The sequence below is a fragment of the Acipenser ruthenus genome, chromosome 14, assembly GCF_902713425.1.
Source record: "Acipenser ruthenus chromosome 14, fAciRut3.2 maternal haplotype, whole genome shotgun sequence".
In the NCBI taxonomy this organism is placed as follows: domain Eukaryota; kingdom Metazoa; phylum Chordata; class Actinopteri; order Acipenseriformes; family Acipenseridae; genus Acipenser; species Acipenser ruthenus.
The window spans coordinates 13,017,087-13,030,835 of record NC_081202.1 but is presented as its reverse complement, the minus strand read 5'-3'; the positions used below and the strand labels follow the sequence as shown (position 1 = coordinate 13,030,835).

The 13,749-nt window shown below is 35.7% G+C and overlaps 1 protein-coding gene across 13 annotated transcripts in view; it reads left to right on the top strand.

The window, feature by feature from the left end:
• Positions 1 to 13,749, top strand: part of LOC117419874 (voltage-dependent calcium channel subunit alpha-2/delta-1-like) — a 154,289-nt gene that overhangs the window by 3,729 nt on the left and 136,811 nt on the right. For all 13 annotated transcript variants that reach the window (XM_058985858.1, XM_058985860.1, XM_034033191.3 and 10 more), the window contains exon 2: positions 9,294 to 9,375. In XM_058985858.1, the coding sequence (XP_058841841.1) occupies positions 9,294 to 9,375 (82 nt within the window). The remainder of the gene's footprint in view (positions 1 to 9,293; positions 9,376 to 13,749) is intronic.

Below are 13,749 nucleotides of genomic sequence, written 5' to 3'. Positions count from 1 at the left end.
TATACATATACAATACAACGTCGCATGTTTGACCCCCTGTGGACAATAGGTGGATATGTGAAAAAGTCGGATTTGCGAACATCTATAGAAAAAGCATTTACACATCCATAAATAGGTTAGTGAACAAAAAAAACACACGCAAACTGCTTTAAACGTGGACATTTTTTGCTTTAAAAGTAAGCAAGCGTAAACAAGATTAATTAGGCTACAAAGCTTTAAAAAAATAAATAAAAAATACAAAACAAACGGTAAATGTACAGTAACCTGCAACTGATGGCTTCTTTCTTAACTCTAGCAGTCCCTGCCTCCCTGGTTCTGCTTTCTTAATATCACTGTCACAGTACTTTGTGCTCTTTCTTGATATTGCCAACAGCCGATAAGCAGCTTGGTTTGAATATTGTTTTGACTATTTTAAATAAACGGTCGGTAAGCATTGCATTTATGAAGCTTGCTTTGTTTAATTCAAATGCATCTAAAAAGCTACAACAACACATTGCGCTCCATCATATAAACACATTGCAAAAAAAAAAAAAAAGCTTTCTCAGCTGGTGTATTGAAATGTCACTGCTACACACAGCTGACTGACACACGCACACAGCCTGCCTCTCTTAAAGAGGAACGCACCAAAAGGCTGATTGCTATAACGCTTTCTTTCTGTTTCCATCGCGGAAGCTGCATTTGCTGCCAATGCCATTACTCTCATAGCCTACTTTTAATAGTTATTTATTTATCTAGCGAGGCGGTTAATTGATCAGGGCGGTTATGTGACAGTCGGATATGCGACGTTCTACTGTACATGTTTTGTTTTTGTTACCAATAAGTAGGCAAAGACCTACATCTTCTAAAAATACAGCTATGATGATAGAGGATAGCTCCATATCCCCTCACCCCCTCATTCTACCTCTGGTTTACATTTAGAACTCTTGCACACCTGTTCAGAGCTGTATATTAGGACACAGGGTGCTTTTTTCTCTCGCATGCTGCTTCCCATGACAGGTGTGAGGAGGTGGCTAAATATAGCAGGGGTGTGCTAAACTGGCTTGAGAAGGAAGTACAGGCGCTAAATCTTCCTAAAACCATTGTGTGAACTTGCTGTGGGTTAAAACTTTTTTTACACGTTTTTAATAAAGGTATATACATTGCTGTTTAGTTATGTTTATTCATTAAAGGTATAGTAACACTTTTTCTCAACACATTTTTAAATGCCTAGTGTAAGGAAATGTTGGGAAGGTGGTCTGAAAGCTTTTGTTTATTCTGGAAGAGATTATGTAAATTGGCTGAACATAGCCACCATACATATGTTAGGAATATTGCTGACCCCTGATTTAATTGCTATCCATCAAACTGAACTCCTAGTCCTATACAAGAAACAAAATAGAAAGTGTTCCCTTTTAAATCTATAGTTTGATATTTTTTAATTTATAAGAGAACAAACGGTTTTTAAGGACATAGTAAAAAATGTTTATTTTATTTTATTTCAAGCTCACAAGATGAATTATTTCTGGATTGTGACATATCAAACTGATATATCAAATCACACTATAATTGATCTCGACCTTTTTGTTTTTCATGATCTCATTGAACCACAGTACGGTTCAGTCTTTGGTCAGCTTCTGAGGATGTAGCATATTATAGGGCAGCATCACAGACACTAAAAAAGAACCCTTTAGAGGAGTAATTGAATACAGCATGCTTTTCAGATCTTAATCTTAATGATTTAGTGCATTACAGCCTGCACTAAGTGGCGGCACATTACTCTTGCTTTTAATCTGTATATAAAGGCTTTATGAGCCTATTTACAAATCACTTTTGCCTTCAGTGCCATAGTTCAAGCACAGCAAGATCCTAATAAATCAATTACAAAGTCATTTAATAAGATTTCAGTCATAATTTTTAATTAACACAAGCACAAACAGATAACCCAAGAAGAAGGCATAGAGACTGAGTTTCCTTTAACCTAAAGCAGTACCAGCAATCATGTTTTACAATTAAAATACATGTGTGCTATAACACGTGTTGCTTTTAAAACTGCACATTTGAGACATTTGTACCTGTAGCTAATGGAAATGTAAAATGGCTAAGACTTAGGGGATTCTTTTGTAGCTAAAATTACTTTAATTTGATTGGCACTGTCTTGGTTTATGTGAAATTTTATTTTACAGTAGATATCCCATAGTCATAACAGGATGATAAAACATCATAGGCCTAATGACCTATGGTTACCATTGTGACTGGCTTGACCACTCGTTTATATTTTCATTCATAGTAAATCCTGTTTTCTGAATCTGCACTGTGCATGGTTGTTCATTTTTTAACCATAGCTAGGAGGCACAATTTGTTAAAATACTTAAATGTTGTTTATTTCTTAAGACTTAGAATAATATAGCAACTTTGTGGAAAAGTACAACTTTTACAGAATTGCCTGAACACCCTGTTGATGTGGTGTGTTTTTCCTGTTGGTTATGCAGATGTTCACACATCTTTGCTTATCTAAAAAAAAAAAAAAAAGTTGAATGCCTCTATAATTACGAGGCTGAACATAATGTTACAATTACTAGTACTATAGTACAGTTACTAAAGTACAGCTGCATAGGAGCCAACCATTTTGTTTGTTATAAAGAACCGATAATATATTAAATAGTACATCTTATTAAACTTGGGAGCTGTCTAACTGTAGCCTTTTAACAAGATTAACTGTATAAAGAGAAGCCTTCTAGTAGGTCTTCTTTGTGTGTATTTATTTCTATATTTGGGTCAAGTTGTAATCCCCAAAAAACAGTGTGTAGTCCATTGCTTTTACTTATAGCATTACTACAGGATTATCCAGTTTCCAGATACTGCTCATACTGTACCCCTAATTTTACACATGCAGAGTATTAACCCCTTGGACAAGGTATATTTACAGAGGCTAAAATGACACAACTAACAAGACTATCCGATGTTTTTTTCAATGTAAAAGCTTAAGAACAGCTGTGAGTTCTTTTTTCCAGGAGTGGATCATTACTATTTCAGGTTTTCTATTTTCTTGTACTTTTTTTATTTTGGTTGCATAAAGCAAGTCATGGTTTTTAGAAACTACTTGGATGAGCTTCTGGTAGTTACCACCTTTCAAGCAATGATTGCATAATAAGTACTGATCTAGAGAGCAAAACTCTGTTGTCATGGAATAGGTCTTCTCTAAAGGTAACCACTCAATTAAAAACTTCAAGATTAGTGATCTTGGGGACCATATTGTACTGAAAAACTGCCTTCTATCATCCTTGGCTTGTAACTTATCAACTTATATTGCATTACATTATTATTATTATTATTATTATTATTATTATTATTATTATTATTATTATTATTATTATTATTAATAATTTCTTAGCAGGGTGACTTACAGTTGTTACAAAGTATCACATTGTAAAATATCACATTACAGATAAGAGCAGTTATAAAATACAATAAAATCAGTAGTATGTAAGAGCAAATTCAAATGAGAGAAAATTAAAAATACAGTAAATAATTACGGTGGAGCGCAATTACGACTAAGAGCAGTTAAACTTAAAAATATTTGGTTATAAGAGTAAATTCCATTAGGAGCAAGTAGTAAGTGCAATATATGGATAAGAACGATTTCAAATAAGAGCAATTACAAAAAAACATGAATACGGTTACCTTTAAGAGTAAAATCAAGTACAAGATGCAGAAAATATAATTATGACTGAGGGCAGTAGTAGAATACAGCAAAGTATGGAGCAGTTAAGTGCAAGCACAAGATGATGCAAGTACTAATACAATTGGGTGCCATATATCCAGTATAGTCGTGAGTTGTGAAGTTTACAGATGCTGTCTGAACAGGTGTGTCTTGAGGAGGTGCCAAAAGGTGGTCAGGGACTGAGCAGTCCTGATATCCGTGGGTAGGTCGTTCCACCTCTGAGGGGCAAGGGTGGAGAGCGAGAGGGCTCTGGAGGCAGGGGAGTAGAGGGGGGGTACAGCTAATCTGCCAGTGGCAGAGCAGAGGGGGCGAGAGGGGGTGTAGGGAGAAATCATAGTTTGGAGGTAGGAGGGGGCAGAAAGGTCGAGACGGCATTTTGAATTGGATGCGAGCGGCGATAGGAAGCCAGTGGAGGGAGCGGAGCAGCGGAGTAGCGTGGGAGAAACGAGGAATAGAAAAGACAAGGCGAGAAGCAGAGTTTTGGATGAGCTGGAGCATTCCATGTATTGTACCACATGGGGATGACTTTGTACCCCTTTTTATATGTTACCCTTTTTACATACATTTGTTTCTACATACTATATTATAATAGCCTGATCAACAGATGTCTGACATTTTGCAGATATTGTACAGTATACTTGGCCATCAGCTGTCACCATCAGACTTTCTTGTCAACAATATATATCTATTGTTACAGCTGCTTGTAGTTGATCAGTGGTCAGCTGTTATGTGTAAATATTGGCAAAAAACTTAAATAATGACTGACTATCAACTCATAAAATCAACAGAGCTTAAAGTAAACGGGGTTCTGGAAAATATAGCGTTATATGTCCCCACTTGTTGCTACAACTGTTTAAATAACATACCTGTGATTTTTCTTTGCATTGTTAACATCCTGACAACTTTTTACATATAACTTTAAAGTGTTTCAAAGCGCTTTTCAAAATGTCTGCTCTAGTGCGCTGGGGTTTGAGAATTGTGCTCTAAATCACTGCAGAAAGAGCGATTAAAAAAATAAAAAAAATAAGTCCTCTGGCTTTTCTGTTACGTACCACATCATGGATCGTTATTGCTGTGTTACCTGTTTGACAATGTGGGAAATGATCCTTACACTGTGGTGCACTAGAGTGGACATTTTGTTTCCCAGTAACTGTGTTTTGTGTTTATCAATTTTTAATTTAATTTTACCAATTTTTTTTTTTTTTTTTTACCAAATTTGAAATGTCAAATGTTCAGGACATGTAGAAAATTTCTGCCTGGAATCGTATGAATTCCTGGAATCAGGTGAATTAAACCCAGTCAATTTCCCCCACCCTAAAAAGCTCTATGTGGCCCCCGCACTGCATTCACATGGTTGCCACTGGGAGCCACAAGCTGGGCCACTTTAAATAGAATAATGTTCCCAAGTCATTCATGGTGAGTGATATTTCAGTGTCCTGTAAAAGTATTAAACTTACTTAAGAAACACAACCAGACAAGACCAGGTGAATGGACTAGCAACATAACACAACATTTGTGTTTGGCACATGGAGATTTATCTACTAAAACGAGCAGTAGAACAATAGACATGAACTTGACTTACCTTCCCTACATCTGTTCTAGTAATCTAAAAATTGCCAGGAAGGATTGTTTGTGATGACCTTTGTTAGAAATCTCTTCTGAAATGCACCATTAGTCAAATGCATTGAGCCAGTCAGCAAAACTCATGAAAACAATTATTCGTTTGATAAATAATAGGAAAGGGACTTTGTGATTTGTCACATGGCCTGTTAGAATCCCATTACAATTTGTCTATATTTCATAAGGTTTTTTTTGTGTGTTATCAGGAGTAGTTGACAGTTGACAGTCCTATCCATTTTGCAGGTAGCAGCCAAAGTGTACATTTTGACTAGAATGCTAAAGCTGCGTGTGTACCTTTTGGGAATATATCATTTTAACAGGGTATGACTTATGAAGTGAAGGCAATGAAAGAAGGTGGTAAACATACACTAAATTGAATATATTTGTACAACATTACTTGGGGCATAGGTGTTGATATATGCCCATTGTGGCAGTGATTTTGGCATTGTAGGAGTCTAAAACTCATTTCAGAATGGCATGGCCCCGGGTAGATTCAAACCTGGACCACCTTGACATATCTTTTTTTGAAAATGTTATGTTCTGTGTTTGTAATGTTGTGCGCATGTTTTCAGTGCAAGTGCTGCAAGCAGTGGATGCTTAATTATGTAGAGTGAAAGCACATTGCGGTCAGGCTTTATAGAGAACCCCTCCCCCACAAGCCTAATTACCACTGCACACTGTTGAGCTTGTTAGGAAAATAAAATAAAGACCTTGCATAATGCTGAAGAAATTTGTATTGCCTTTGTCTTTCATAATCTTTATTGCCAGCTAAACAGGCTGTGCCAGTATTAGGTCCAAAGTTTGGTTTGTTTCAAGAGCACAATAGACATATTTTTAAATATATATTTAAGACGCTGGCCACTTTTCTTTACCTATCAGGAGTAAATGTTTTTTTCTACTGGCCAACACAGTAACAATTTCTGAAATCTTGAGCAGATGATGTACCAAACATAATTTGAATGACATTTTACGACAACACTTTGTTAGCATTCTTACAAAGTATAGCTTCAAATAAAAAATATATATATATATACTGTATACAGTATATATTACCACAGAGTGACATGCAGAATATGTGTACATTGATATTATGTGCAGGCATTTAGCAAAGCATGCTGCCCTTGGCGAGATTGTCCTTGTAGTCTCAGTATAAGATTTGTAATCAAGTTAAAAAATAAACCCACAGGAATCCATTAGTTTTGAGGCAAACAGTCATTTTCTGAGCTCCTTATTACAGAGCTTAAATTAGCACTTAATGAAATAGGGGCTAAATCTTTGGTAGTGTTGCCATAGCTGCCATTTCCTCCATTTTTTTTTATTTATCTATCCTTATAGAAGCTTTTAATTACCAAATAACAACAAAACTATGAGAACTATAATAAGCATCCCCGTGAGGGGAGCTTATATGTATCTGTAAATCTGCAGATGGAATATGAATTGCAAATGTTAGGTCAAAACTTTGGGTTGTCGGAAGAACTCATTAGACATTATTTTGAATATAACTAAGCTTAGGACACAAGCCACTATTTTACATATCCATTTTTTTCATGTTTGCTATCTATTCCATCAGAGATGCTACTATTATATTTTGTTCGCAGAAAAATCTAGTTTAACCCTTTACTGCCCTGTGTATGTTCCATACCTTTTTAATTCCTATTTTTTGTTGTTATGTTTTATGTAAAAAGATATCAGCACCATCATTGCAATGTAAGTTTGGTTTGTGGTGTTTAAGTAGGGATTTTACATTAAGACATATAATTGCATCATATTTTATGTTTATATTTGCTCACAGTTCCATTACAAAATATGAGAACATATGTGTTTTGTTCAACCTATAACTTTACAATACATGTTCTTACTTCTGATAAACATGAGAAGAATTGTAATGTCAATCTTTTGGTTCTTTGTGTTTTGTTCTTTGTTTTTACTTTAATTCAAGAAATAGTTTTTTTTAGCACAATGTACATTATGCTGTATGTCTGATTGCAGCCAGACCACTGGACAGAAATCTGCCGAGGTGGAAGTGACTGGGTTCCTGGAAGAAACAGATATTTTAAATGCTTTAGTTTTTGTCTTTGAAATATTTGCATCCATTTGTTGTTGATAATGATGTATGATATAATGCAACAAAAACGTTTTTACAAGCTTTAATGGTTATTCGTCCAGGCAACCAAAATAATTTTGTATGGTATACTGTACACAGTGTGGTAGACATTATGGATTTTCAAACATTTTCTTATACTTGAATGTATTATATTTTCTTTTTCATTGTTGCCTATTGCCCATTTAAGCTGTGCATTTTATCATGATTTTTATACTAATACTATGATAGAAAATTGGTGTAAAGAAGCACTCAAGAAACTACACTTAATGTATTTGCTTTTGCCTTGAGTAAATATTGTATAACAATAAAATGGCATGGAAAAATATTTTCCATTGACCACAGGTGTAAAGGCTTACAACGGTAGAACAGGTGTAAGAAGAAATCATGTTTTTTGGGTTTTTTTTTTTTTTGTTATGCAGGGCAAAAACAAGGGCTGAAACGTAAGAAAAAAAATTGCAAGTATTGAAAGTCACTCTGGTTTTGGCAGACTTTACCAAAGGAAGATTTTTTAAAATCCACTTGTAAACCCCTTTACCGAACTCACACCTTATTTTCTATCAGTCTGATAATTTAGGGGTCTGCTGGTGAGCAGTTATAACAATAAAATGTACTTCAATGTGACCAGAACTCCCTGAATTGTCAGCCTAGTGGGAATGGGCCTTTGGGTAACAGTCTGTATCAGCTATTGAACCTTATTACCATGAAGCCTTACTGGCTTCACTGTTAATGATATCCCAGTGAAAGCCATAACCTTTCTCAGGTACAAGATCGAATTACTTCTTGTTAGTGCTTACTCATTCAGAACAACTAATAAGCCAGAAAATTGGAGGGGTTTGGGGAGGCAGGGAGAGGATGGTGGTCTTCTCAAGTAATGGCCAACGTATTCTCAAATATGTTGGTGTGAAAATAATTCACAAAAGGAGATATGTCAGTGTAGCTTTCTTATTTACTCCCAGTGGTACTTTTAGAATAACAGCAGCTTTCACTAGATTCAATGAATGAATCCTAGGCAGATTACAGACCAGAATAATAAAAAAAGTATACAGAATAATAATTAGTTAATTTTTAACTGTAAATATATAATGTGGTCATAAAAATTGAAGAAATCTACTATTGTATGTACCCAATTTGCACATACAGGTGGAGGCTGGGCTCAAACCCGGTACCTCTCACTCTAAATCCCATATATAAGCATTCACTTACCATAAAGGGCACGTAATTTCTACAACAAAATAAATAATTGATAAACATTAAGGCAGCAGGTTGTTATACATGTGATATCTATCAGTAGGTGGTTGTTTATCATCGTACAAAAGTAGAACAGTTTGTAATGACAATACCAATGTTACGATTATATAGCAAACATTATACTTTTAAAAACGTCATTGTTACATTTGTACTGCCATGTATTATTGAGCACTTCAATGTTATTGATGGAATGCCCATCCTGATAACAGTTCTATAATATGTGTTTTGTAAACAGAAAAGCAGTAGGCTCATGATTTAGTTTTTCAGATAGATGCAACAATATTCTGCTTTTGTTTCTAAAGGGGAGCCTTTTTTGCCGTAAGGAGGAAAGGATAACTAGAGCTTACTGTCTAGTTTTGATGTAGCATGTTTTTAGTTGAGAGAATTTTTTTTTTTTTTAATAGTCGGAGCTATATTAACAAACAAACAAAATCAATACCGCGTAAACATCAAGGGCGAAATGAGAAACGCTTTCTTGTGAAGAGAAACGTCTTGACCGAAATGAAGGCCATTAGCATCAGTATGCCACTTGGAGGACAACATGTCAGGTTTAATGTATGTTTGTGATCTTCAAAGTTCTTTGCTATTGATCTGATTGGACATCCTGTTTTTTATTTACAGGGTAAAGACGTGGGTGGATAAGATGCAGGAGGACCTTGTCACATTGGCCCGTACAGCAAGTGGAGTTGATCAGCTAGGCGCGGTAAGTGCCAACACTTTGAAAGCGTGCATCACTGGGCTTCACATGAAAACACTCATTGAACCTGTCAGGAGAACACAGTCTCAGAGACTGGAGAAGTTTTTAAAACTAAGCGTGCTTTGTTTCTATTGAGTCTATAAAAGGTATGAATCCAAAATAGTAACCACAGGATATTTAATGGTACTCTTTTACATTTGTCATTTAATCAGTGTTTTTTTTTTAAATTTAATTCCCACCTTTTTTGTTATAGTTATTAGTTTAATTTTAGTTAGAATTATTATTACAGTTAACTAAATATAATTTTAGTTATTATTTAGTTATTACAGTTAACAGAGTTGTGATGACCTTGAAATCTGTCGAGGTAAAAATAACTTGGGTAATGCCAGGCTCTACACCTCTTCACAGTACACTCCTTAGGATAGCCAACCACAAACATGTATTACCATTTACTAACCAAGTCTTGCTGTACAGGCCTCCACACACTTTAATACTAGTCAAATAGATTATGTGTGCTGGAAACAAGTATTAAAAAGCAGGCTGTTTATTTCAGCTTTATTTTTACTTAACAATGTACAAAAGCTATATTTATATTTTTACATTAAACTAACTTGAGGAAAAATAATTAAACCATTTAATTTGCAGTTGTAAATGTTTAAGTAGAACCTCAATGCCTGATGAAAACAAGGCATTAGAAGGGTTAAATATATAAGCAACTTGCCTGAATCAATGGTAAAAAAAACCAGTGAATAAAAAATAAAACTAAAACATTTGCCTTTTTCTGTACAATACAAAATGTCCCTGACTCACAGGCTTTCCAAGAGACTTGGAGAAAACATACTGTCGGGCCATATTTATAAAGCATTTACCTTTTTCTTCCTTATTAGAAAACAACACAAAGAAGATGTAGTGTCAGATAAATCTTTCATGTGCTAATTTAACAGTCCCTATAGGCAGTTCAAATGCTTATTTTTGATTTTGGTTGAAAATGCTTTATGAATATGGACCATATTGAAACAAAAACTCATATTAAATTGTACATTTTCTATAGGCTTACATTACTATTCCATATTCTGATGACAGCTTTGTCGCAAGATACATTTTCATTCCATACATGTAGCACTTGTTTTGTTTGAGTAACTTTGATTAAAGAATTTATCAGTTTTTTTCTATCTTTAGTTTTTGATTCAAGCAGAGAAAAGGTGAAATTGACCTTTATGATTTAAAAAAAAAAAAAGTCTCTTTTATCGAAACCCCTTTATCATATTCAACATGCAACAAAACCATGGTTACGAACATTCTAATTGAAATAACGTTTGGTCACAGTGGAGCTATACGTATAGATAAAGATCCAACACACACATTTAAAAATGGTCTCAAATAAACCGCAGCATATAAAAGTGTATTACACAGACTTTTATAGCACCAATTTACAGGTAAAAATAATATGCACAGAACAAAACTAGACATAGTTGAACAGAACTAACTTGCACTTATTATTCGGAGTCTGAGCTCCCCCTCGCCTGCTTCAGCACTGAGAGGACACTTAGAGTCACTGGAAGGTAAGGCAGATGGGCCCGCTTCGTCCTGCCACGGAGACTTCAGTTGTCGGTCAGGGTATTGTGCACAATATTCATTAAGCAGGGGCGTAGCTAAGAATAGATTTTTACTGAGGCAATTTTTGTCTGAAAACCCCCCCCCCTGCATATCCTGTTCACGAAGCCTGGAGACTGTTAATGCAAACTGCTAAGCGATATAAGTCACTACCTGTTTTTACCCAGTGACCCACTGTGACGGGGAGCCCGCCCCTTATTAATTTATATTTCTGTACTGTTATGATTTATTACTATTTGTATTTGTTCATTTTTTATTATTAATATGAGTTTGCGTTTGTGTGTTTTGGATCGGCAGGGAGGGGGTTAAATTCATCCCTGCCAAAATACATGTGAGAGTGGCTGAAGCCTTAATTGAGTAATTGTTAATTATTGATTAATTGGGCTCCAGCCACAAACTATAAAAGCAAGGAGAGATCCTTTGTCAGGGGAGAGAGCTAAGAGGAGGAAGGTGAAACAATACTGTGAGTACAAGAAAGACGATTGCTACCAACTGTGAGACCTTGTAGGTACTCGTTCTAGACGATTACTTGTGTTTTGTTCTGTTTTACTTTGTCCCCCGTGCCATTTGTTTTCCGAGAGTTTTGTTTAAACTGTTTGTTTTGTTTAATAAAGCACAGAACGCCATAGCGTTTCAGTTTGCCCCGCCATTACTTGTTTTCAGTCTGTGTTTCTGGTCTGACGTCACCCCTGCAAAGCCACCTGTTCACACCCACCTTGGATGATGTTTGAAATTTCATAACACATATTTTTTAAATAAATCTCCCAGCAAAAACAACCCCAACCTAAAATGACTCTATTCACACTGTTAGAAATATGTGATTTTAAAAGGACAATAATATAACTTATAAATATGAATAAGTAGATGGGTTTATACCTTCATTGAGACATGAGATAGGTTGACTGCTACTGAAGTTAATGCTGAGACTGGTGACACTGATGCTAGAACTGGTAAGACTGGTGCTGACACTGCTGGGACTAGTGCTGTTACTGCTGAGACTGGTGATGTTGGGACTGGTAAGACTGGTGTTACCATTGCTGGAACTGGTACAACTGGTGCTGCCACTGCTAGGACTGATAAGACTGGTGCTGACACTGCTGGAACTGGTAAGACTGGTGCTGCTACTGCTGGAACTGGTAAGACTGGTGCTGCCACTACTGGGACTGATACTAGTGCTAAGACTGATCGGACTGCTTAGACTGTATGATGCCATGATTAAAAAAACACTGATTTAGAAGGATTTACTTTAAATAGAATTTGCCAATCCTCCTATGGCCTGATCTATCAAAATGCTGTAACACTTTTTCCTGGGACATGTCTCTGTGGACATATAGCAGGGCAGGGCCATTCGGTCTATTTTCACCCATACTGCTGCGAGACCAATCAAACATATTGAAAGGATGCACTCAGTTAAACTCTTTCACCTCATGAACAGGGACCTTAGGAATCTGTTTACTACAGAAAACATGGATTGTCTCTACTAAAAGGATTTTTTTGTTTGTTTGATAACCAAACCAATACACTTATAATTAGGGCTTCTGTTTTTCGGGTTTTATTAATTGTATTTTACGGTGCTTATTTTTAGCTATTTTCGGGTTTTATGTAAATTGTTTTTTTTCGGGGCTTTCATTTTTGATATACTATATGAAATTAGTGTTTTCGGTTACTTTCCAAAATGCTTGAGTTTTTTTTTTGTGTCAAAATATGTATAGTAACTCGACAGTACTTGCTCACTTAAGTTGTACCTTCTTTCCTTTGCTGTCTTCCACAACGAAATCCCTATGGTCACGGGCACATTCTTCTGGGGTTTTTGTGTGTAGGCATTTTTGTACATTTCGCCACAATTCTGTTTTAAATCCTCTGTATCTTAATTGTAATACAGCTTTAAATCCCGCTAACAAGCCTCCATCCTGATTGTAATCTCGTTTTAAATCTTGCAAGCGGAGTCTCCAATAGAAACGTAGGAATGTGCTGTCACTCAGTAGTTGGGGCAGGTTTAAAGCATTCAGAACGAATCAATGATAGATACAAGTCAGGAAGGCGGGACATTGCCCAGCAGCACTGGGAAATGTTTTTATTATTATTTTTGTAGTGGGTTTTATTTTTTAATGGGAAAAGGGTAGTCAACGTGAATAGATTAACCATTTCCGCAGTTTTATCAGTGTTTTCCGGTGTTTATTGGCTATCCACCGATTTTAATTTTCTTTGTATCGTGGGTGTTTTATCAGGTTTTATCGGTTAAAACCGAAAATCAGTAACCCTACTTATAATATATAATCATCAACCCAGACAATGTTGCTTTAAATTTACGAAAATATACTTTAAACTGCTTCTGTTGTACAGAGGTCAAGGTTGAACGAGGCGCCCTGTCTCATTCATGCTGGAACGTAGCTGCAGTTTACTTCAGTATCCAGTGCGTTGTTACCACTGAACAAGCTGTTTAAAGATGCTGAAAGCGATTTATAAAAAAAATCATCACAGGTATTAAAACAGTACATCCTTGTTGCCGAACAATGAATTTATAAATAGAATTACCTCCAATTTTTCTAGCCCATGGCATCAAATACAATACATGAAAAGTACTACAGCTATGAATCGTTATATCAGTGGAGAGGGAAGGCGTTACCATTGCACAAGAAAAACAGAGATTTATGAAAACGTATCTCACATAACATCACATTGCATAGGACTGTTAGCAGAAAAAACAATATTAATATAATACAATCACGAAACATGCATACCCAGAGCTGGAATCTTCTGAAAGAA